Source organism: Epinephelus lanceolatus, chromosome 3, assembly GCF_041903045.1.
Source record: "Epinephelus lanceolatus isolate andai-2023 chromosome 3, ASM4190304v1, whole genome shotgun sequence".
Taxonomy (NCBI): Eukaryota; Metazoa; Chordata; class Actinopteri; order Perciformes; family Serranidae; genus Epinephelus; species Epinephelus lanceolatus.
In genome coordinates, this window is record NC_135736.1 from 35746999 (window position 1) to 35773994 (window position 26996).

Consider the following 26996-nt stretch of genomic DNA (forward strand, 5'->3'; position numbering starts at 1 on the left):
GGATCATCAAGGTAACTTAGAGCGTATTATTTTTTCCATAGCAGCTGTAAAGCGGCCTTGTTTTAAATTCTAATAATCACTCTGAAACTGAACAGGCTCCAGTTCCCATGAAGCATGTTTGTTCTCAGACGCTTACAAAAACACGTCTATATATCATTTAAATTGTTTGTAATTACCAGTGCGGACCATGTGAAATGGATCAATTACATGAGACTGACAGGTGTCACACTGAAGTTAATGGGTGGATGAGCGGGTGCTGTGCTTTAATCAGGTGTTCCTAAGGTGTTAGGTTGTTTTGAGCTACCCTTTAATTTGCTTACAGTTTAATAGAAATTTAGGACACCTCCAGTTAACCTCTTCTGAGACAATTTAACTAATAACAGTGTTGAGCTATATTTCTCTGTAGGCATTTCTAAAGAACTGATAATCATGCTGACATGTAAATGCCCCCTGGGGCAAATATAAAAGGCTTATGATAAGCTGTTTTTATGTACTGACATTTGCCTAACAACACAGAGGTTTAAACTACGGTTACACTGACAAAGGAGATCAAACCAAGGTCAAAATGGCAGGAAATATTAGACTATGGAGAGACTAACACAGGAGCTGAAACTAGGCTCAAACACAGGAGCCTAAAGCTGCTATATGCTGCAATATGTTCATATTAACAATGGATCAAATTACTGTGTAAAGTGAAAGAGGTTGCTTGTAGTAACAAACCCACAGAGAATTATCACACAGCTGTTTTTCCCCTCAGCTCTGCGGAGCGTTTTAGTGACTTTTGGCTCATTGTTTTGGTTTTAATGCAGAAGCTTTACTGTTTTTATTTACAGTCACTGCTGTTATCAGTGCCATTTGCAGACACATCAATCAGTTGTTTCCCCCCCAAAGAAACTCTCTTATAAATCTACTCAAAACCCTGAAACTTTTGAGTTTCCTAGGACCAGGGCCTCCCCAAAGTGGAATGCAGCTATCATTAATGTTCTTGGAGACACCTGTTTTTTCCTGTTATGACATGTAAAAATGTCCGCTGTGAAAAAGGTCTGTAGTCCACCTTCTCTTCCCCTGTCTCTATCAGTCGCTCACGTACACACTCACGCTTCGGCACTCTGTCCTTGTCTCAGTCCTCAGTCCTGACACTTGTTCCACTATTATGATTAAAGTTGGCAGTTTGCGGGTCGGGTTTGGGTAGTTGATCAACGCAAATTTTTGTGGATATGGGCAGTGCCCTCTCCTTACTGGCCCTAACTTGTTGAGCTGTTTGAAATATTTGCCCATCCTTGTCATACATCATACTGAAAGGCAGCTAAGTGTGGCACTCCTATTGTAATTGTTTGTGAGAAGCAAGTATGGTGTCAGCCCGAGGTGCTTTCAAATGTCAAACAAATTATGACGAGGATAATAGTTTTTCAGCCCTTGTCACAGTACTCCATTTTTATCATAATGCTAATATTGAACGGGCTGAATATGATGTTAACCACCTAAGGTCCTCAGGTGTTAAACATTAACATTAACCTTTTGTTAGCATGAAATGTGTTAAAAATTAGCTTATCCTTTAAAGCAAACTTAGTTTCATTTGTTGCGTCTTGCTGTGGTCCCTCGTTATTGCACAAGAGCCAGCGTGGGATAATGACACACTGTTATCTAATGAATTCTGTGTGGTTTAATTTTCAACAATCTTTCCCAGGCAGTCAGAAGGAGCTGTCTGTTTGTTTCATGCAAATGTGTCAGAAGTATGAAGCCGTTCCCTTCAGTTCCCTTTATTGTACAGTTGTAAAATACCCTCAAAGGAATTTCTTTCTTCTGTTTGCCACATTTGTCTTTGAGTCTATAAACTTTGAAATGTATGGAATGATGTGTGTCTGGTAGTGTTTTCAGACGGCAGCCACATAATTCGTGCTGGTATGATCAGCATTAAAGTTAGAGGTGTGGAGGGTTTGACAGTGCGAAGCGAAAGTTCTTGGCTGAAAATGTGCACCTTCTGGTTCTGATAGTGTCGGAGGGAAGATGAGGATGGGCCTGTTGATTCTTGGAATGTGTTTTTAAAGTTACTGTGTGGCTCAAGCACAAGTGATGAACAGCTCTAGTTGATGGGACAGTGAGGTCTGCCTTTGGTTGTAATGCAAAAATCTCAAGTTATGATACAGTACATGGCCAAAAGTATGTGGATACTCGGACATAACTCTAGTTGCTTGTTTTGGGCAAACCTTCATTCCTCTCTCTTGAAGAGTGTGGCTCTTTGAAGTGAGTGTGTTCAGTGAGTGGAGGAGAGCAGCGACACCTTCAGTCAGCCAATCATCACACACACAGAAACGCAAATGAGCACATCCAACAACCAATCACTGGTCCCCAATGTTTGTCTGGGGAACTTTTCCTTTGTTTTTGCCCTAAACAAACTGCCTAATTACTGTAAGCTTCGTTTTTTCTCAAAGCACAGAGTTTACAAGAGTGAGTGTATTCCAGTGTTTGGATCCTCATGATACATCAGTTGCACAGTCAAAACTGGCCTCATAAAAAGGCAGCTTTAAAAATAGCTAGTTATAAATCCAGTCAAAGTCAGTCAAGTTTAGCGTGACTTTATTTTGGCATTTCTTTTTAAAATCTTGTATATGTTTGAATAGTTAGTAATGATGTCCCAAATATACAAATTAGCGTGTAACATAATCCACGGACATCTTATGACTATTCAAGTGGGCTTTGTTAGACTTGGGCAGTATCACAGTATTATGGTATACCAGGGTATTCAGATATCCCAACGGTATGTCGGTGAAGATTCTCAGTCATCCAGGTCATGGTAATCATAAGTGCTATATCGTAGGCAACTGGACTTGCTTGTGTTTCTTGTAGAGGTTTCGCCTCTCATCCAAGAGGCTTCTTTAGTTCTGATCAGAACGGAAGAAGCTTCTTCAAGAAATGCAAGCAAGTCCAGTTGCCTAGACGATATAGCACTTATGATTCCCAACGGTATGTTTTTCAATACCGTCAAAACCATAGACAGGCATCTTTTATTAAACTCATAGACAGATGCTGTATTAAGGATGTATTGTATGCAGTGCACATCATGCACCATTAGAGGTCAGTCTCTTCTGGCCTCTGCCATTGGTGGGGATAACGTTACAGGACTGTGAATAGCTGGCTAGCAATGGTAGAGAAAGCACAAGGGGAAAACAGTGTACTTTCACATCTAACTGGGTGAATCAAGGGTTAATTCAACCAAAGCAGAGTTGGTGATTGTTGGAGCAGTGGATAAACTAACCAAAATGGTTTCAGTGATTTATTTTTTTTTCTGTTGATTTTGAATGAACTATGTATTTATAATGACTTAACAAGACAATTAACTTAAATTCAGAAGGTTGTAGTTCTCTGTTTAAAGGCACTATGTGTAACAATTTCAGTTATTCTTTGAGACAAACGAATTTTGCAAAAGTATGTCCTAGCACATGTGTATTTACCTCCATCAGCGTATCTAAGTATGTCCGTAAGCTCCGAAATTCTCATTTACATATACATTGCGACCGGTGTCTCATCATGTACGTGCGCCATCTTGAAAATACAGGTATGTACAGGGACATACTTGAGAAATACGGAATCGCCTTTCGCGTTTTCACTTGTCGGTTTCTGGTTTCCACCTGCAGGTAGAGTGACGAAAAGCAGCAGCAAGCAGGCTAGTCACAAGTGCCGGTGCATTTGAAAAAAGGCAAAAAGGCAACGTGACCAGCGATTTCAAAAAACGAGGGTCAATATTGGGGTAGCCTTTCCCAGGTGGAGAGAGCTGCTGCAGGAGAATCACAGCTAACAGCGGGTAACAGCTGTAAGCGACCAGCGCCGCTAACAGCACCGCTAACAGCACCGCTAACAGCACCGCTAACAGCTGTTAGCTGCTGTTAGCGCTGTTAGTGCTGTTAGCGGCGCAGTGTTGCAAGGCGAGGGATGAGGTGTGTGAGGTTGAGCCACTGGTCAGTTGTCAAAAGACAAGATGTGATTGGTTTGTTTCGATTTACACCCGCCCCAACAGTCCTACACTGTAAACACAGCCAGCATGGTGAGGAGGGGGTTTGTCAACTCGCGTCACGTGTGTCTGTGTAGGAGCCTGAATGAATACTCCATGTAGTATCGGATGACATAGTTTCATCAATGTTATCATAGCTTTTTGGTACACAGCGGCTACCGTTGTTGCAATATGCATTTGAAACAGTGAGGCACTAGAGTGCGCTATCCGTTTGAATGCAATATACGATCTCAACACTAGATGGGAGAAATTCCTACACAGTGCCCGTTTTAGACGGAACATTGAGCTTGTGGAACGCAGCAAAGTTACTGTTTAGGCTTTGGGGGATTAGGTAGTGCCGCACACAAATACCGTCATATACTGTATACCCTGCTGAAATTTCAGAAAGGTATAAAGGTATGAAAAAATATATATAGCCTAATATAGTCTTTATACTGGCAATGCTGAGCCAGTCACTAATTTTGTCTGTCTGCCATTAATCTCCATAATAGTAGTCCGAATAGTATTTAATAATCATGTTTGAGTGGCAGGTAAACAGTCTGTGTGGAGAGGCAGAATACATCTGCCAAAATGCAATCTTGGAACCCACCGGCTATTATCTGATGTCAATTAAGCTTTATTTTAGCTTCTTTTTTTTATTCAACTGCATTCAAATCTGTTTATAGAGATTGGCCAAAGTGACTGGCACATGGAGGAGGAAGTCTTGGTCAGGATATCCACTTGCCACACTGGATCAGCCCAAAATACTAGCCCCTGGCCACAAAGGCTTAAGATGATAACTGATGGCTTCCGAGACTGGTCTGCCATTTGATGATGAGCAGATAGCTTAAAACTTTAGGCTGATGAGATATGAGACCTGTGAGACTGAACCAAAACAGTAAAGTAGAGGGCCAGCTGTTCTTTGAGTAGACGGAAACAGTAGAGTTGGCTAATTATTTGTCATTGGTTTCTCACTATGAGCGAAATTTGGGTACCATGGTTGATTATTTTCAGTAAAGGCAAAGATAATGAGAACCTGACAGGTATAAATAAGTCCTGTTGGTTGCAGGTTGAGTGATGTGGTATACCTAAGACCCACTGTTATCCTTTGCATATCAAGCAGAGGCACATGAAACCCGCTTTAGCCTACAGCATAGTCTGGTAGAGTTTATGTGAAGGTAATCCCTTCTGTGGTTTTGGATTTAAACCACAATACCTTCCAATCCAAAACTCAAGAGGCTTGCGTCATGATATCATGTTGGGACAAAAACCTTCTGGCATGGAATTTGTTTTATAACTGTTAGAGAATGGATCAAAGTGTTGTCTGTTGTCTGTCAAATGCCTCCAGTCAAATGATCCTTATACAGAAAACGAGGGATCAGATATGGAACGATCAAAGAGCTCCTAAGCGCCCACCCTCACGGGGAACAGAGGCAGAGGAATGTAAAGTCACAGAGGTCAGGTACATGAGGGAGCTCATAAGACTGGTCAGTGTTAAACCTGTAATCTGAGGCTGACTTGTTTGTTTTCGTCCTCTTGTAGGCAGTGTCCACCTCTAAGCCTCCACCTCTCCTCCTGATATTTGCCCAACAAGTCACTACCTGCTTTTCCCAGGAGCCCTCAGTTACGTGATTCTTTTGGCCAAACACTCCTGCAAATGCTGTGCAACAGAGCGAGAGATTTCTTTGATCTTTGTGGGAGCAATATGACAACTCAAAACCGGCTCGGTGGCATTCCCTGTTTGCAGTCACAGCAGACATCATTTGTCCCAGACACTGAGAACAGAGCTTCGTGCAACGCCCTGATAGGTGTGAATTTTCCAGGATTTTAACTAACAACCTTATTACTCATCATCATCATCGCTGCTCTTTTGCTAACAGCAGGCCACCTTGCTGAGAGGTTGTGGGAGTGCGATGACGGTAAGTGTCCAAGCAGACTGTCTGGCACTGTTTGATTAGTCAGCATGCTGTGTGTGTGTGTGTGTGTTTAATTACAAATTTACATTAACATTTCCCTCCTCCCACACATTTCCCTACTTCACTCTCCTATAATGGACAGTTCTTCCTCTTTCTCGTTCTCACTCCGTATCAGTCAATCAGTTCTTTTTCTGACCATACAAATGAGCGAAACCACAACTCTGGCGAACTGTCAGCAAAGCCGCATGAGAAAGTCAGCTGGTTACTCCTACTCCTCTGTTCTTTCTCTGTGCAAAGAATAAAAGATGAGACTACAGAGACAATATTTGTACAATGAGCAGACAAAAGTGCAGGCTCTCCTTTGATAATTCCAACATCCTGTCTCCCAGCAAGGCAGGCTTGTTTGCCATCTTCAAATCATCTGAATAGCAAATCCTCATACAATGTCTGCAAATTTTAAAAAATGGCTCCTTGAAGACAAATTATGAACGGAGAAACATATAAGAGAGTTTTCTTGCGCCGAAACCCCATATGAAAATAGATTCATATTCACATCTCATACATTTTTTGTAATGCGAGCAAGCATTTAATGTAAGTTGTGAGAAAACAAAAATAATTTTATTCTTACAAAATCAAAAGTTGAAGAACTTGTTTTGGGCGTCACGGTGGTAAAGTGGTGTCACCTCACAGCGAGGTTCCTGGTTCCCACCCGGGGTGGGGAAACCCCTCTGTGCGGAGTTTGCATGTTCCTTCCAGTGGGAGTTTTCTGCGGGTACTCCAGCTTCCTTCCACAGTCCAAAAACACACAGGACAGGTGGTCTGAATGGTTGTCTGTCTCTATGTGTCAGCCCTGTGATAGTCTGGCCACCTGTCCACGGTGTACCCCGCCTCTCGCCCAGTGTCAGCTGGGATAGGCTCCCCTACGACCCCTGACAGGACAAGCGGTCCAGTGTGACTGAATTATTATTCAAATTTTATATACTTTGCATTATATTTTCGGGTCGTTCATTCGTCTGTCCCATTCTCATGAAGGTGATACCTCAGGATGGCTTTGAAGGAATTTCCTCAAATTTGGCACAAACGTCTACTTTGACTCAAAGATGAACCGATTAGATTTTTGTGGTCAAAGGTCACTGGGACCTCACAAACCACCTTTCTGGCTGATTATGACAACATTTCACTTGAATGTCTAACAGGATAAAATGATGAAGTGATAACATTTTACACCCAAAAGTTCAAAGGTCAGCTTCACTGTGACATCAAAATATTCTCCAAATACACTTTTCTGGCCATGACTCAGCGTCATAACTGAGGAACTGAAAGAATGACATTTAGTGGGATACTTAATGGGTGACACTAATCTTGGGTGTCTACCTTGAAACTGTGCTGATTGTATAGATCTTCTGTGCTGCGGGGGGGGGGGAAGATGTGTGTGACTCATCAGTGTAGCTGCTTTGCAGGAACATATTTACATATTTGAAGCATTGTCTATTGTCATGGCAAAATATGAGTCTAGACAGACAGATAAATGTTGACAGTATCTTGAGTGTTTGGTGGAAGCATACAACTGCGAGGCAGATTTTCTTCTTGTGCGTATGTGTGTGTTCCACTTCAGTCTCACTTGGTCTTGTAAAACCAGTAACATTAGATGGCTAATATTGACTAATGTTAGTGAACTTAGAATGAACATTGCTGTGACCTGACATGCTAGTGTCACATCAGCATTTAAAAAGCTGAACTTTTGCAGCAGTGGACCAACACCTGTTTTGTGACAAGTTCAGCTTCTATGAACAAATTTGTGCCGTTGACCAATAGCAAACTGTCTTGCCTCTGACCTTTGAGGTAAGGGTAAGCTTGAGGAAGCTTTTATTAGCTGTGTTGCACCATCTTAACCTTCTCTGCTGGATAATAATCTACTCCACAAAAGAGGATCGGTTTGCAGACAGTGATGAGACAGCAGTCAGTAGCACAAAAAAGCAATTCTTTAATCCATGATTTGAAGTTACTGTGATGATAGAGACCCGTCGAGCCAGCTGGCTTTCTGACAGTTTGCGAAGTTGGTAGCTTGGAAGCTGATTCTGACTGACAAGCAAAGCATGGTCTCAGCTTGCCAGCACGTTAGCAGTTAGCTGAATCACCAACTAACTGCAAATTCACTGCATCATCAACCTAGATAAACTTTGCTGTGACATAGGGGTGATAATTTAGAATTTTTTGAGAGCGATAACTGGCCTTTGTCATCATTAATGCTTAATCATAAAAGGGCTGAAATCTTATTTGATTGTAGAGCTGTGTGTAGTGCTGCAAAGTGCTTTCTTGCCCACTCTCACTCTCTCTCATGACAATACTGCTGCAGGAGTGTGAGCTCTGTTCTGGGGACACTGAAAATCAGCCCACCCCGCACATTCACTGGATTGGGTCAACTGTTAGCATCACACGGCTAATGTTACCCTATGGGTTCAATGACAGAGTCGAGCCATTTCAGTATCGCTGTGAGTTTTTTGGAACCATTTAAAGGCTCAGTGTATGATGTTAGCCGCTGCTTCTGTGTTAGCTCATGCCAACCAGGCAGATATTGAACTGATTGCTTTCATATAGGTTTCCACCCCTGCCTCTGGGTCATAAGCTTGTTGAGGGGTGCTTGTCTCCCTGGAGGAACATCATGGCATTGTCTTGGTGGCAGCATATTACTCCAGCCTGGGCAGGACCAGACTCCGCTGTCTCACCATCTCTATTTTTAACTGTTTTACCGATAGTATTAATCATTCAAATTTTTTTTATTGTCAGTTAACAGTTAAATGTTTAATTAGTTAAACACCTACTGTGACAGTTTTGGTGTGAGCGGACCTGCTACATTTTAGCATTTAGCATTTTAGCATTCACTTGTAGCCACAGTAGACACTGTTTAGTAAGTTGTAGCCTCACGTTAGTGGTATCAGAAAGTTCCAATTCCATAAACGTAGTTGTTGTATAGTGTCTCTGCATGAAGTAACCTGTCACTCAGTTGGGGAGCCATGCAACGTTACAATCTTGTGTTTTCATTCTCCTGTAATAGTGAGCCGACTCATTTGTTTACATTTGGATCACAGCTTGGCATTTAAACATTCACTGAAATCGTCACACCACACCTAAGCTTAACCAAACATACATCTTATAACAACACTTTAAATATTTTCAGTATAGGATTGATGTCTGTGATGCTGCCATCTGCTAGATGTACAAGATAGCCATGGAAATGTCAGCGCTGAAACAAAGGGCTGTAGTTATGGAGAATCTGTGTACACTGTATCCATGGAAATACTGAAGGGCACATTATAATATTTAGAAGATGAAACCTTTGACCCAGACAGACACACACACTCAGTTATTCTAAAACCAGCCACCACTGTCATTGAGCAAGAGGTAACTCTGCACAGAGTTTGTGTGACTTAACTCCAGAGCTGACTTTAGGGACACAGATTTCACAGTAATTATAGTACATGTATCGGTAACCTCTTATTAAAGCACCAGTCAAATACACACACACACACACACACACACACACACACACACACACACACAGGTCCTGTCACTGTGTCTCCCTGAACATTCCCTCCACAGCTTGTGTTGCTGCCTGTTTGAAAGCGGCTCAGTAATCCTGGATCAGAGAGCACAAAGGGCCCCAGAGTGCTGGTGATGTAAGCACTGTGTCCAGCGCGTACCCCCACTGCTCTCCCCTCTCCCACATGCTGCCTGGGGGGTGAGGTGAGACAGGGAGGAACATCCCTGTTGTGGATGACCCTGAAGACTACAGCCCGACTTGTAAACGGTGATATCGGCAGGCTAACGGCAGCCTGTCTGCTCTGTCTCAGGGGCCTGTTGCTGATGACCTGGGACACAGTGGGAAGGAGAACGTGTTGACCCGACCGCTGTAGAGGAATGTGGCTAAGCTGTGGGGAGTGGTGGATCAGCTCAGTGTGACCAGAAGAACAGACCGCCTCGTTATTACACTTATTGTGCCTTATTCGTGGAAGGCCACGTCGCTTCAGGTGAGTATCACTGGGTAAACATTTACCTAGTGAACGCCTTGGCAGCGTGTGATCTTAAACGGGTGGTGGAGTGTTTGCTGTGAAAGTTATAACTTTGGATGACTGTGCATGTATCCTGCAGGAAACAGAAGTCTGTCGGCCGCGTCCTATCTGAATGTTTTGACCATCATAGGCACTATCGGCTGTGTCATTTGACTGTATGGAAATGTCAGCGCCTCATTGTGTGTGCTTGTAAATATATTGCTGTGCGCTCTCTCAGGTCTCAATGGACTTGCTGCAGGACTCCAGTCGGACCATGTGGGGTCTGAACGCCCGCCTGAAGGGCTTCCTGGAGCAGGTTAACAGGCTGCAGGAGGCCAACCAGAGGCTGGAGGCTCAGATAGCCGAGTGGGGTGTCAGGAGCACCTCACACTCCCGGGACTGGTCCCAGCAGGAACAGACTGTCAAGGATCTCCGTACTCAGGTCAGACTCTGTTTGTTAACTATCAGGTGATCATTTAAAGTCACTTGGGCTTTTAAAAATGTTGGAAATTGCACAGCTGTTTGCCAGAACAGTGTTGCAGCTTTGCTGTTGTTTAATGATTATGCTCCATTACATCAGCTCAAGGCCATATTGGCTGGCAGACAGCAGAAGCAGGTGTGTATAATCAGACAGCAATGACTGCAGTCAAAACAGAGACACAGCGGATTACTAATGTTGCTGACAGCTGCTTGCAACATCATGTGAACAGCCTCAAATGCATGTTCACTTAAAGACCGGGTAAAGTGGCTTAAGGGCAGTGGCAACTCTGGGTTGAGGAAAACCGCCCCACTGCTGGCGGTGTTACATTACACTGATGAAACCACCATGTATCAACAACTGTTTAACACTCATAAAGTTGTTGTTGAAAGGCTGACAATGCATGGTGGCGAAACATAATAAACATGGGTTTGAGGCTATAAAAGTTTACTGTTGATTATTTATGAATGTCATGCTTTTGCACCAGGAGAGACAACACCCTCTTCTTGATTTCTAAAACCTTTTTTCAAAACCAACTAGAAATTAAAACGTATTTGTCATTAAGTTAAAAGACACATGTGAGTTCTATAAAAAGAGTTTTGAACCAAACCAATGAAATGCTTATTTCTTATGTTTAAAATGTTTTAAAGGTCCAGTGTGTAGGCTTCAAAGGGACCTATTGGCAGAAATTGAATATAATATAAGAAGTACGTTTTCTTTAGTGTATAATTACTTGAAAATGAGAATCGTTGTCTTTTCATTACCTCAGAATGAGCTGTGTATATCTACATAGGGGGCGGGTCCCAATCCATAGAGTCTGCCATGTTGCATCACCATGTTGTTCTACAGTAGCCCAGAATGGACAAACCAAACACTGGAAGTCCACACATAAGCAGATACACCGCACACAAGAAGGCTGAATTGCTTCTTCTTCATTTGAGATGTTTTGGGGAGGTAGACACCTCTGCAGATAATTTGGTAAAAAAACTCTTGAAGTTATCAGAGATAAAAGTTGAGCACACGTTAGCAGGTGCTAGGCTAATGGCCTAGCTCTGACATACAAACCAGCATCGGAGAAACACTGATTTGTAATGTGATTTGTTTTGAAAAGAAGGAGACCTCTGCGGATAATTCAGCTCATGGTAATAATCTCCTGAAAGCCTTGATCTGAAATAAGTTGAGCACACATTCATTTATCAGAGAGAAGAGGTGAGGCCACATAGCAGGCGCTGGGCGAGCGGCCTGTCTGTGACAAGCCAAACAGTGTAGAAGAAACTATGATGTGTAAAGTGTTTTTACTGGTTTAAATCACCAGGTCCATTTGTTTTGGAGAGGAACCCCCTGATCAATGAACACTGATGGAATTTTAACTGGGAGAAGTTTTAGCTGGTTAAAATTTGCAGTCATCACAGCAAGACACCATTGAAATCTCCCTTAAACTGACACATTGCTCCCTTAATGTAAATGCTCCACAAAAAAGAAACACTGGCTGGAAATTATCCAAGACATTTTAGTTATGGAAATGTTGACATCGGATTTGAGAGTCAAAGGGAATAGATTTAAAAAAAATTTAGATTTAAATAGATTTTAAAAAAAGTGAAACATTTATATAAGACATGTCACTAACTAAATGAATGTGTTACTAGAAGATACTTTTCCAGACAACTAATCATTGTTACTTTATATTTGTTATTTGGTTTGTGTATTCATTGTATCACAAAGGCCTTAAAAAGCATTTAATTGTCTTAAATTCCGATTGGATGGATCTTAATGTTTTTAGTCACCATGAGAATTTCCTGCTTTGACACTTCAGGAAACATCATTTTAACAGGAGAGAATCATTCAACAGGGGAACAGACTTAACACCTGTACGTGTGCATTTTTCGCCCCTCTATGCGCTTAGATCACGCTGCGAGTCTGCATCATAAAAATAAGGCCTTGCGAGCCAGGCTGCTTTTCAGTGTATTTTTCCGCACAGAGCAGTAAGCACAGAGATGATCATCAGTGTCTTAAGTGCTATATCGTAGGCAACTGGACTTGCTTGAGTTTCTTTAAGACGCTGACAGAGCCATCCCAACTTGGGTTCCCTCCCCAGACGACTTAGGGCCTGGCCCAATTCCCAAACTTCCCCTAGAAATACCCACGTGCACTTGGTTGTGCGCGTTCACGTTTAGGCTAGTGGTGTCCCAAAACAGAATTGAGGTAGTGGAAGTGGTTTCCAACACTTAAAATGCGCCCTAGATTCCAAGAGAGCCCTGACCCACACTTTAAACAAAGTGGAAGATGAAATTTCCCAGAACGCCTTGCGAAGTCAGCAACTTCGGCAAGTTTTGGAAAACAATTTGTTGCTGTACGATCAGAATGTAGGCTATACAAACAACAGATTGTTGGACTAGCGTAAACTCATCAGCAACTTGGTTGAACACAGCGTCAAAATATTTAAACAAATCGACTTACCCGAACAAAATCGATCAAAACTATAAGACGCCGTAGGCGCCTCCTGTTTTCAGCATTTCTTCTCCGTTGATTCATCAGACAGAGAAGAATAAACATAGCACACGCCACAACACAAGTGCCGGAGTTGGCATTTTCAAACCTGAATGACTACCGGTATCTTGCGTCGCTACTACGCGTGACGTATGCCTGCACGTCTGCCACGCCGATTTGCATGAAGTTGTGTCTCATTTCTTAGGGAAAGATCTCTACCCTAATATTTCTCACTTCCCTCATCAAGGGTTATCTCGCAAACGAGGGCACTCAATACCAAGTGGAAGATTTAAGGGGTAGAAATGGGATTGGGCCTTAACACCCATTCACACCTGTGCCCAGCTAACCCTAATGACACACACAATGGCCAGGTGGGTCAACGACTCACATGTGACTTTAAAGACTCTGAAACTCAGAGGACATGTGACCTCAACAACTCTGTAAGGGTTCACACTCACACAGAGTTTAAAGCCTGCGACTTCACACCAGTCCGGTAGAACTGAAGAAGCCTCTTGGATGAGAGGTGAAACCTCTTCAAGAAACTCAAGCAAGTCCATTTGAGCCTACGATATAGGACTTTAGATTACTGTGACCTGGATGACTGAGAATCTTTACCAACATCATCAGTGTCATTTTGCCTTACTGTTCATTTTAAACTGACTTCAGTGTGTTTACTTGGAAAGAGTATTTTTTATAGTTTTGGTGTGTATGTCCATCACAAGTTTGGTCTTAAATCTCATTTAAAGTGGTGTTGAAAAGGTATTAAAAAGTCTTAAATTTATGTTAATCCATGAGTGAGAGGTAACTCTAGTTAAAATGAACTTTTGGAGAGGATTAGAAGCAGGAAGCGTATGTTTCATCACACCTGGGTCAGAGCCAGGGAGACACAGAAACAACGCCTGCTGTCACACACAAAAAGAATGTGGCACTCTTATTTATTCTAAAGGCCAATCCACTTAGGAGACCATTAACCGGTATGGTGATCTCATGTGACTTGACTTAACAGTTTTTAACTGCTCCCTGGTGTTTACGTCACGTTCTGCATGAGTAAGTGTCACTGACTGACACTTTAATGGCTCTTGCTTCTCATTGCTCAACACGTCACCCAGCTCTTCTCCAAAGTTTGGCTGACGTTCCCATGACTATGACAGACACCAGAGCAAACTCTGCATTGTTCAGTGATCCAGGGGATGCTTCTCTGTTAACATATAGGATTACTTTATTGTTTATCGACTTAAGAATTTACAGCACAGACTTAATGACTGCCACTTAGCTTAAGTATCTCGTTGATTTACTAATTCACTCATCTCGCTGGGGCTCAGAAACAGGGCAGTGTAATAAAACATGCTGATAATGAGTGTGTGTTTATGATATAAATGTTATGGAATATTCCAGGTTATCTTAGGCTTGCCTTCAACATGGGTGTGTCTCATTCTGAAAGTGTTGGAATAAACAAAGGGATTTAAGGTGTGTTAACATCTTTGTTGTGTGTGATAAGAGTCCAGGCGCCACCTTTTTGTACAACTGAACAGAGAGAATCAAATGAAACTGTAAAGAACAGTACAGTTTGGACCATTTTTACACAAGCCTCTGTACAATTTAGTGACTGCTAATGCTAAACAAATAAATACAGTCATTTGTCAGCTGTGTTGAGGTACGATATTGGCTTTATTCCGCATACAGTATGCATACAGTTTGTACATAGCCAGAGATGAACTCTGTGCACAACACTGATTTGTTCTGAATGTGACTTGTCACACTTTTAACCTCAGTTTCCCCAAAAATAAAAACAAAATTTGATAGCAACAGCCAATTTATTGTGCTACAAACCAGAATAGTTCTTACTACATGATTTTTATCTGATTATAGAAGATAAACAAGTTGAAAGAGTGACAGTGTTATGTATTCCCATTTTTCCAAAATATCGTAGGCTAATAATAACACAGCATGACTACTTCACTTTAATACAAAAGTTCTGGTGTGCTTGACACCTTTGGCTCATCACAGCTTTTTGGTGAGTGGGTGAATCTGCGAGACACAGTTGTCCCCATTCTGTCAACAGAGACATTTCATTCAGCAATCAGATGTGGTGAGGTTTAATGGAGCAGTAATTCAGGATAAAAAAGGAGGCAAAAAATAATGACAGTTTTGACTTGGTATGTAGCTAGCTTTTCTACACAAGCCCTTAATGCACAAAGGATTTACTTCATTACCAAGATATGATGTAATGCTTTTAAAGGGGCTATATCATGCTTCCAAGAACAGAGCTGGGCTTTCAGTCCAATTTGACATAGTGGCCAAACATGGAATTACAATTTCCAGGTCCATCACGTGATGCCGTAGGGCCCAAAAACAGTTTTTCCCATAGACTAACATTGTGAAAGAGACATCTGTGAATAAGTGGTTACGTATTTTTGAGCATCACAACCCCCACAGTATGACTCGTTTCAGGATTGGGATTTGATCCATTCAGTCTGATAACATTTCTGAAGTTCAGAAGAGTCGAACGATTGAATCATTTTATCCCCTGTCAAGTTAGTGGAGGGCTAAATGAGCAATTAGCTGCTCATAAGTCACTAGCTTGCACTATGTGCCCAACAGGTTGGGGGCTCTGAGAAATTTTACACCTCAGAGATCAAATGTTCTTGGCTTCATGCATCACTCAGCAACATTTCTCTTTATATTTTTATGGAGGCAACTGAGTTAGTGGCTGTCAGCTAACGGTGCTAACTCCAAAAATAGTGCTAAACAATGGCAACAGTGCTGATAGAGCTAACGGTGTTAACTGGGTGGGGGAGCAGAGGGTGAGCACTGTGCTTCCCTAACGCCCTCTCAATATCAGCGGTAACTACCATGAGCACAGTGCAAAGCAGCAGCAATGAGCTAGCCAGTAGGGTGCACACATGTGGTCGGACCGGCTTACCACAACAAACCACAGTGAGTCTCATATTGCAATGCACACAGAGGGAGTGTAGTTTAATTCTCTGCTCAGGATGCCATTACTCCGCCATATCTTTACATATCAGATGGTGGTTTGCTTCTATATTAAACGGTATCTACCTGGATCTTTAACCAGCACCTATTTTCCCATGTTGTGTGTCTAAGTGACCAATTAGAAAAGCAATTTTTGCAATTGGTCTAGTTGTTTTTGCCACTGACAGGCTCAGATTGTTATTATACATGTCTAACAACAGTATTGAAAGGATCCCTACAGAGACTGACCTCTTTGTTAAAGAGTGAGATCCTTTTTCTTTAGCCAGAAACAGCCCAAAAAGCACTATACTCAAACCAACCAACCAGGCTCCATTTAAAAAAGAATGTAATTTTATCATCATAAGATACACATCTTCATTTGTCTCTCCACTGTTTCATTAATCACCAGCTCTGGTTTGGTTGAAATAAACCCATAATTCCCATAGTTAGATGTGAAAGTATGTTGGCTCTATACATGCTTAAATTACTGTTTATTTAAATGGAGTCTGGTGTGTTTGCTGATGGCCCTGTTTCTGGTTAAACAAAAAGGATCTTACTCTTTAACAAAGAAGCTGACCTCTGTAGGGATCCTTTCCACAAGTTCCCAGACACTTTAAATAAAAATCTGAGCATGTCAGCGGCATAAACAAGCACTTTTAATCAATCAATCAAGCACGTCCTTGCCGGTTTCGTCGATAAGGCTGCAGCAGTCTCACTCAATACATGGGAAACATGGACAAATAGGGTCGGGGTTGGAAAATACCGAAATTCCCTTTAATACTCTGAATGTTAATGTTGAATGTCTTTGGTACTCAACTTACGTATCCCAGGAAGACCTGTGCTTCCCCTGAAAGTTAATGAGCCAATATTAGGTTAGTTTTTGGTCCTCATACTTCAAACTTGCAGAAGCTTGAATAATCTAAACAGGAATGGCACGTATGAACTGAATTGTACTGTATGTTAATATAGTATCCAACTCATTTCTCACAGGACAAAAGTTGTATTTAATTTACAGGCATCAAAACTTCCTGAAAAAGGAGATACACTGTCATCGCTGATACTAAGGTTATTCCTCCAGTTGTCCTTGTTTAAACAATGACACGTCAAAATGTCTGCAGCGGGAAAAAAAGCCTGCAGGGGAAAAACATGGCCTCCTTCAGGACAAGTAAACAAGCGATCTTTATTATGTTTGTATGGAGGTAGTAAAACATATCACAACATAATAATGTAGGATAATGTTTGAGATCACATTTCTAACTATGTCACAGTACAATTTCTGATCAAGGACTTACAGTTTAAAATATCACTTGTTGTTCCCAAAAACAAAGTTACTATTTTTGCAGACCCACCCAAATGCCTCAGCTCCGACCAAAGTCACTGTGCCAGCTGTAGAGTTACGTATTGTTTTTGCATCTTCTGTCTAATCTAATGTTATTGTATCTTTGTTTTTGCCAGGTTGGTAACCTGCTGATGGAGAATGCCCAGCTGGCACTACAGTCTGACAGCATGAAGTCCAGAGCTGCTGCCATCCAGGCCAGGTCAGCTGTATTTGGCTGTAGTTTTCCTGAAAGCTCTAACGCTCCTCTCCCTCAGTCAATACAGGGCTTATTGTTATTATTATGAGTATATTAGGCCTGAGATGGCATCCCACAGACATGTTATGCTCATTCATACAATTTATGTCCAAAATGATCAGGTGCAGAGTAGAGGAGTGAGATACATCTATCTTAATTGGTGACATAGTTAAACATGCAAAGAGAAATGTGGAATCATCATTATTGGCCCATAAAAGCATCACAGGATACTAAGCATGGATGTAGAATAACTATTAAAGACATCCTGTTTTCATCCTGCTGCAATGCTTTTCCATTCCTCTGTTATCTAACTCAGACCAGTTCCCGCTCCTGTGAGCCAACCTGCATACAAATCCAGGCCAGGCTTTGTGCCGCGTCGGCACTTTCACTTATGTATTGATGCAGAGTGACACCGAGCCCCCCACCCCCCCACCCCACCCTCAACACACACACACACACACACACACACACACACACACACACACACACACACACACACACACACCCTCCACTGTTAGCCATTAACCCCTGAAGGACAGCGACGACACGCTGCAGCTTGAAATAAAAACACCTGTTCTATTTATAGCTCCACCTGATGTGTCTCCTGACTAGCTGAGTGTCTGTGAGACTCTGGACTCTGTTTATGACACAGTTAAATGATGTCAAGGTCTTTTTTATCCTTTCTCTTGTAGTTTTGATTTTTGCAACATCCTCCTTCACTGTTATGCACCATCTTTAAACTCAAACCACAATCCTCAATCACCTTAGAGGATACTCTCTAGCTCTTATCAGAAACCCCCTGCCCCCTTTCAAGAATTTTGAAACTGGTTTTATCCAATGTTCAGATTTCTGTTCAGAAATATATGCAGATTAGCACATATTTAATTAAATAATGTCTTATATGCATATTTAAACATAAACTTCAAAGAAAACTTGCAATACAAACAATAATTGTCAAGACATAAGTGATCAAATAGGAAGGTTTCCAGGTTGACATCTATTAGTTAAAAATTTTCCTCTATTCACCTGCCGTGTTCCACTTAAACTGAGATTTTGGCAGGACTGAGGAATGTGTCAATATTTCAGGAAAGTAAAAACTTCCCACTTGACTTTGATCTGCGCTCTATTTGAATAAATGTATTTTCTCTGTGCTTATTGAAGGATTCTATGTAATTGTATTATATGGCATAGTTAAATGATTAACACTGAATGGGTCTCAATGAATAGCCTTGGCTGTTGACTTCATATCACAGGTGTGAGACGGAGGAGGTGAACACCAGGCGTCTGGAGCAACAGGTTGCTCTGCTCAGGGAGTCAAAGAGGAAGGCGGATCAGAACAGCATCACGCTGCAGGCAGACCTTCGGCACTCCATGACAGAGCTGCAGGAGATGCACCAGGAGTTTGAGGTCACTAAATGTACTGCCTGCAAAAGCTTGATACCTTTCCCTCTCTTTTTTCCCTTCCAACGCATGTGTCTGCCTGTGTCACTGTGCCTGTCTATCTTTAATGCACCCTTTATTCACTCAGACAAAGAATACAAAAGACTTAACAATGACGTCCTGCCAGTTGAGTTCATGTCTCGTCACAATATTGGGAGAAAAAAAGATTGTTTATACAAATAGGATTGTGCTCCAGTGGCCTTGGGAGCAATATTGTCAGGAGCATTAGCTCTTGGTACGCTCATGAAAGTCAAAATGGTTTCAAGTGAGGGGCCAGAAACATTGATGATGCCTCTAATTGGCTCACAAATGGAGGATAATCCAGCACCTGTGAGGCAAAGTTTAGGGGAGCACTTACAGTGTTTTTGGGGCTAGAGACAGTGGCAGGACAGGCTTAGATGTCATGGGCATTGGAGGAAATTACCTGAATAATTGGAAGATGGTGTTGGACTTCTTTATGGCTGGAAGTTGAGCAGTTTATTGGACTTAGCATCGACTATGGAGCCAAACTTCTAAAAGGATTGGTCTCTCTTCTACTCAGGAGTTTTACAGAGAGAGAGCCACTCACAAGCCTCAAGCGGCCTCTTGTAGTGGGCGATAAGGTGTCTAAATGTGACATCTAACAGCACTTTGCTGTTGCTGAGTGTTTTTGTAGAGGGTGAGCGAGTTTGTGTACAGGGCTTTACAAATTAAGTCCCACTGTGCACCTTAAACACCAATGTTAGCCATGACTGAGACACTTGGAGGACAGTGATCGATAGGAATAGTCTCTCCTGGTGTGATTCCTGGGGTAGCAGAGGACTGGTCATATCGAGGAGGAGCAGTTTGGATCAGGACAGTTTGGATAAAAGTTCACTGACTGACATTGTAGTTGTTCCATCAGAGCTGAGGTTATATTCCTCTCTCTTTGGTGATGACATGCTGAGATGTTCACTAACCGGCAGGTGATGGTAAGTTGAATCAGATGGTGGGACTGCTGGACAGGCCTGCTTGAAACTTATATCTAGTGAACGTTTGCTGTAGGTCTTGTTCTAATAAAGTTATTTGTGCAGTAATGGTGGCGGAGGCAACCATACAAGGTGCCACCTGCTACTCAGTTTTTAGCTCACTCGCACACCAATGGAACAGCCATTTGGTAGCATTTTGGGGCTCAGTATGTTGCCCAAGGATACTGTGACTTGGAGGAGCCGTGGCTCGAACCACCAATCTTCCGATTAGTGGATGACCCGCTCTACCTCTAAGCCACAGCCACCCAAGTGTGTGAGCGCGTGAGTGAGTGTGTATGTGTTTGTGAAACTGAACAGTAAATTAGCCATGCAAGTAGCTTGACTCTCCACAAGTCGGAAATAGGTCATTTGGAGTCGGCACTTCCGACTACCAAATCTTCCACCCTTAGTTTGGAGAAGCAGGCAGGAGTACTGCCACAGAAGCTATTGTGGACAGGGGCAGCGGAAAAACATATTTCAGCCACCTAAAAAAAAACAATATCAATTTAAGTGCATGCTATATTTAGAATATTTTTACTGCTTTACCTTGATGGGCAACTGAAGCCATTATATTGTTCTCTTGAAAGCCAGACTCCATTGAGAAAAACAGAGATTTAACATGGCTGAACACAGGAGCTGCTGATCCACCACTGCCTCGATCAGTTATTGTGTGTGTGTTATTGAGTGACTTTGGGGATTATAAGAGTTAGTAAACTCACACAATAACACAAACAAAATAACCGATCGAGGCAGCGGTAGACCAGCAACTACCGTGTTCAGTGAGCTTAAATTGCTGTTTTTCTCAATGGAGTCTGGTGCGTTTGAAGAGAGCAGAGACAGGAAACTGAAGCCTTTAAAAACTTCCATGTTGAAAAGGGCTTTCTGCAGTAAAGTAAAGTGGTGGAAATAATCTCAATATAGCATACACTGAAACTCTTATTAACTTTTTAGGCGTTACTTTTTTGGTGAGTCTGAAATGCATTTCGTTGCTGCCCCCCATCCACAGCAGTGTATTGGTTAGCTTCTGTGGTAGTTTGTTTCTCCAAACTAGGGGCATGCTGATTGCCATCTACTGTATTTAACACTCTGACTATAAATAACTACCATCATACAACCCCATTCCAAAATTCTGGAATTATGCCATTAAGTACAGGTTCACAAATTTGTCCCCAGAGAATGAGGGAAAGGACTTTTGAGATGCTGACTGTGACCAGACAACTGGATTTAAACAAGAAGAGTACGTGTGTGTGTGTGTGTGTGTGTGTGTGTGTTCGCTACATTTCACAGCATCCAACAATTCCTCATCCTTTTACCCTGACCTCATCTGCCCCCTCTCTCTTCCCCCTTTCCCACCTCCTCCTCTTCGTTTCCTCATTCTTGCTGACTAATGCTCCCTCACTTTTATTGTCGTTTCCTGCATACAACACACACACACGCATCTTCACACATGTAGGGCTCAGTACCTGATTCGTATGTTTTCTCCTGCCTCTGCATTGCGTGGACTGCCTCACAGCTCTCTGCCCCACACACACACTCAAACACACACACACACATCACTCTTGCCCTCTTTTTCTCCTTCACATTCAATCACTTATTCAGTCACAAACAAGTTTCATCTGCCTTTTTGTCTTGTTTTTATCTTCTCACTATTTACATCATTCTCCTCTCACCCTTCCTCTGTCTCTCTTTCTCTCTCCCTCTCTCTGTCCCCCCCTCCCTCCCCCTTCTGATCCATCTGGTTGGCTGTTTGCAGGCAGCCCGGGCTCTGCAGCTGCAGCAGGCCGGCTCCTGTGATGCTCTGTTAGCAACGGCCACAGCAGCAGCAGGAGGGGAGGAGGAGGATGGCACAGGGATGGAGCTCACCCAGCTCCTCGACCGAATCAGAGCACAGTGCGACCAGGGCAGGCTTCCCGGCCTGGGCGAGAGACACCTCGGCCTGGGTGCCGCGTCAAATCCACTCCCCGGCTTGGTCGGGGCCAGCCGCTCTGGAGCAGCAGCAGCAGCAGCAGCAGCAGCAGCATCCAGAACACACGGACTTCTCAGTGAGGTACGCATCCACTCCTGCATCTTCACTTATCTTTTTTTTTCTCTCTATGCCTCTCTCATGTTGTCCTGGCCTGCAGCCAGGCAGACACACCCTCAGACCAACTCCAGGCTGTCCCACAGGCAAGGCTGAGTGATGTATATTGAGTTAAATGGTTATTGTTTGTTGACTGTGGTGAAAGGCTGGAGGGTTACAACTCACCCATGCCTCTCTGCCTTTTGTGTATTTGCCTTCATGCAGGTTTGTGTGTGTCTGTGTGTGATGGTCTCCTCACTCCCTTCACCATCTCACTGTTACACACAATTACAGTATTGTGTTACAGCACCAGCTACTACTCTGAGTGAATGATCCCTGATCTTCATTAAATATTTATGAGCCAAATTACAACCTCAGCATTCTCATTTACGAATCTTGCAAACATTTGCATCCTTTATCTACGATAACAGCAGCATTTTTCATTTCAAAGTAAGAGCTTTTCTACTGTTGTTTCAGCCTGACTGTCCTCCTTTTTATTATTGTGAAAGAAAACGCAGTCTGGATGCCTTGTCTTACCCCAGTGTTCCTGAGCCACAGCACAATGACTTTGGTCTGACAGCGACAATAAAGTGCCTTGGCCGAGGGCTAAGAGCTACCACGGTGCTAAAATGGAGCAGGTTTCTTTGAAATGTCGTTGTTTACATCTGAGCTTCTCTGTCTCTACCACTGAAGTAACTGTTACACAACGCTGCAGTCAAGCCTGCATGACGTCCATAATTATCACAGAGGATATTTGCCTTAAAATAGTGCACTGCCTCTTTCAGAATAAGGGCTTTCCGAGCATATTAACACGCAATCAGCTGGATATTATATTATTATGAACTGACACAGGTAAAAGTTGAGTTGTAATGTTAACTTCGTGAGTTGATAAAGTCTAAACTACAATGTAGAGTCAAAATGCTGATGCAGGCAACAAAACTACCAACACTACAGGACCTTCATCATTAAATCCACTACTCTTTTTAATCTTAAAGGTGCACTGTGGAGCTTTTTTTTGTAAATAGACAAAAGTTGTGTACCTTTTGGTTATACCTTTCTTCTGTAACATCATGTGATTGTATGTTGTCATGCTTCAACTGTCTGTGCTGATTGTCTGCTTCTGCTACGTCCTCGAAAATGTGACTTTTGCTTGTCATGTTTCAACTGGTTGTTTGCTCATCATTGTTTTGTATTATTGCCTGCTTTTTACATGTCCTACTCTGCATGATGCTGCTGTATCTATAATCTTTCCATCCTGTTTTGCTTGTGTGTTTTATTTGTTGTTTATTGGCCAGTTTAACACCAGGCTGAGGAAAGATAACATTTAACAATTAGCCTTTTGGCTACACATTTACAGTGATGTTGATTTATGTGCACTGTCCCTGATAATAAACACATAAATAAAAACACATTGTGTGTATCCTCGAGGTCATGAATGTGCTCAACTCATTTCCTTCATCATAAAACATTTGCAAAGCTGATTTTCTGCATTCTTTGCTTTCATGTTTGCGAGTTTGTAGACTTCCTCCCTCCCCTTTTTGGCGTGTTGCTGTGTTTCTCAGTGGATGCCAACTGCTGATCCGTAAAATAGTGTGAAACCAGTGGCAGCAACATATGTTGTGTCGTGCATGTGTGCCCTGAGGCATGTGCACTATACAAACAAAACAGGCCCACCTGGAAAAACATTGCTCTATAGCACTACTAGTGGTCAAAACAGGAAGAGGCTCAGATAGAATCTACATAATGGGTCATAATAGAAAAATCAGATCAGTAAAAATATACACAAAGATATAGACACCAGTAGTCTGTCAAAATTAGACCAGTGATGTATGAAATATCACCTGAGATCAGTTCTGGAATTAAGTACAACACAAGCACTGTACTTAAAGGTATACTATGCAGGATTTTCCCAGCAAGCTCATACAACTCAAACAATAGTAATCACTCTCGATCATCACTATAAGTGTGTGGCGGTGAATTTATCTGCCATCTGCCTGTATATTCTTCTTATTTTGCTGTGCCGTTCCTAGGCAGAGCAAGCACGTGATGTCTGGACTTTATACAAAGGTAGTGACCAGGCGCCAGACCATGAGCAACACGCATCCAAGAGGAAGCTACGGACATCACAACACAGCAAATATAGCAAGGCAAAATGCCAAGTAGACAAAGCTAGGGTTAACTTTCACTTTCACTCTTGCTGCTATTGTTTATATACAGTAGCCAACAATTCCTGCACAGTATAGTATACCTTTATGTGCAATGTGAAGCTATTTATACTTTACATAGTATTTCCATTTTATGCTACTTTACACATCTACTACTACATTTCTGAGAGAAGTGTTGTAACTTCTTTCTCACTTTTTAATAAATTTGACAGCAGTAGTTATTAGATATCTCTACATGCTTGTGACAGCTGTGGCTAAGGTATGCTTTGGGGTTTTCTGTCTGTCTCTCCCATTCTTGTGAACATAATACCTGAAGAAAGCCTTTAGTCAATTTTCTCAAATTTGGCACAAACGGCCATTTGGACTCAAGATGAACTGGTCAGAATTTGGTGGTCACAAGTCGCTGTGACCTCACTAAACACCATTTTGGACATAACGCAAGAATGAATGCATGAATTATGACAAAATTTAACACAAATATTCTATAGGATATGATAATGTAGTGATGATATTTTAAGTCCAAATTTCAGGGGTCACCTTCACCGTGACATCATATTATAGTGTAAAACACTTTTCTGGCCATTACTCAATGGCATAACTCAAGAACTGAGAGGGGAAACATTTGGTCATATACTGAATTAGTGACACTAATCATGACACTGTGCGGTGAAGATGAGTGTGAAGCATCTGTGTTTGAGAATTTGTAGCTCCTTTGCAGCATCATCCACATCTGAAACATTGTCAACTACCATAGCTATACATATACTATACATATAAGTCTGGACAGACACGGATGTAAACTGTAACTTGACTGGTTAGCAGAGGCATGCAACTGCGAGGCAGTAATTTAAGTTAAGATTTTAGATACAAAACATATGATCAGAAAATAAGATGTGATGCACTGTTATAGATTATACTCTTGGATATGCTTTGTCATACTTTGTATTTGCTCTTTTTATTTATTTTTTCATATATTTTTAAAAAATATTTATTTATTATTCAATTATTTTATTATTTTCTCTTTTTTTTCCCTTCTTCTTTTATCGTACATTGGTGTTTGAGGATGTTGTGATTTGTACAATACTCATTGGACAGGTGATAATGATTTGGTAGTCAGGCCTCTGTTCCTCAGAGTTGATCTCATTTAATTAGTGGCACCAGCTGACAGCGGCAGTGGTGCCACTAATTAAATGATGATCGTCAAGGACTGAAACATTTGCTGCCGTTTTATAACTTTTTAATTCTATTTTTTGTACTTTTTTAGCACCCTTCTTTTGGTGCATGGATGTTCCGAATAAATTGCCATTTTCTGGTAATGATCTCAGCCTGTGAACTTTTTTTGTGGCTGTCCAGCTCAGTTGAATTGGTGTGTGGGTATTTCTTCTGCGATCCTATGTCGATTGTCTATTTTACAGAAGCACCCAAGATAAACTTTTTTGTTATCCTAAGTAGGCGCAGTTTCACAGCAGCCCTAAGACTTTGTTTTGGATTAAACCACCAAACAGTATATAAAGTAGTTTAAATAAGCTCCACCACATTTGGTACATGTGAATTTGTTAATATAATATATAATAATGTAACACTGTGACAGGAGCCATTCTGTATAATATGTAGGCTACTTTAACTTTTCAGTTTCAGTAAATAAGGACCTCTTCCATCACTACCTGAGACGACAGATGGAAAATAATTTTCATTGCCACTGACATCCAACTTTATCCAAGTGTTATCAGTAATGAAGAGCTGATGTAGGATCATCTCTGCCTAAATTTGTTTGTTATATATTTCCCTATTAATTAAAATGTACTTTATGCATCGAAGAGAAAACGAGAACCACTGGAGTAATAAATTAAACAGAGAATAACTCACATAACTTGAGTCATCTTCTTTTGTTTTTACTGTCATAACTGTGCTGAGACAGCTTCGCCGCTTCACTGCGTTTGAACGGGGGCGAGGACGGAGGGTGTGAGGCGCCTAACAGCTGTACAGTGTGTCAACACAGCTTGTACAGCTGCGTGTACACGCAGGCCTGGGTGTCTACTCCGCTGTCTGTTTACCTAAACTGACACACAAACTTTCAGCAGCACCACCTGTGGCTGCTTCTCCTCTGACTGTCTGACTGAGTGTCGATGGCCGAGAACTGTTACCAATAAGGTGTGTGTGTGTGTGTGTGTGTGTGTAAGTTTTTCTTATCAGGCCTATTTGGTTCATGTAGTGCAGATATTAATTCCAAGAATCCACACACTCTCATCTACAAAACATTAGGTGCACATTTTTGGGTTAGAAAAACAGTTCCTCCCTTGTTATCTCATGCAGTTGGAGTTTACTGAATTTAAAATGAGACAGCGTGTTTGAATGGTTGTGTGAGACAGTGGCAGTGGTGGTGGTGTTGGGGTTCCTGTGCCTATTCTAACGTCTGACCCCTGTCACCTCTCCCAGGAAGAGGCAGCATGGACGCAGGTGAGCCTCGGCGGCGCTGCCCTGAGAGAGGCCCGGGCCGAGCTCGCTGAGGCCAGGAGGCAGTGGCACTCCCTGCAGGTGGAGATCGAGACCCTGCATGCCATGGTAAGAAAGCGCACGTCAGCTTGTATCACCACGGCCAACTCCCCAACTATCACACTGATAACAAGTCTTCCACTGCAAGTGGCAGACTGCATGTGTTTATTTTGTAGAATAATTTTAAGATTCTAGTAATGACAATTTAAAGACACAGAATATTAGTAACATAAAATATAGCATAACATGCTGTAAAGCTATACGTGTTAGCCCATTATCTACAGTGTTTTCAAACCTTTCAATAGGACTTTGAACCAACCCTTGACACATCTTAATGAGTTTACATAGCCTTTCTACATGCAAGTGGGATGCTGAATCAGTAAGTTCA

The 26996-nt window shown here is 42.0% G+C and overlaps 1 protein-coding gene across 2 annotated transcripts in view; it reads left to right on the forward strand.

The window, feature by feature from the left end:
* The first annotated feature begins 5686 nt into the window (after nt 1-5686).
* krt222 (keratin 222) overlaps nt 5687-26996 on the forward strand; it is a 33595-nt gene continuing 12285 nt past the window's right edge. The window contains exons 1-7 of one of the 2 annotated variants that reach the window (XM_033625228.2): nt 5687-5907; nt 9756-9932; nt 10192-10395; nt 17347-17429; nt 18719-18872; nt 21645-21938; nt 26552-26677. In XM_033625228.2, the coding sequence (XP_033481119.1) occupies nt 10198-10395; nt 17347-17429; nt 18719-18872; nt 21645-21938; nt 26552-26677 (855 nt within the window). In that variant the 5' untranslated portion in view covers nt 5687-5907; nt 9756-9932; nt 10192-10197. Of the gene's footprint in view, nt 5908-9511; nt 9933-10191; nt 10396-17346; nt 17430-18718; nt 18873-21644; nt 21939-26551; nt 26678-26996 lie in introns of those variants that run through there. The other variant, XM_078166307.1, reaches the window with a different exon arrangement.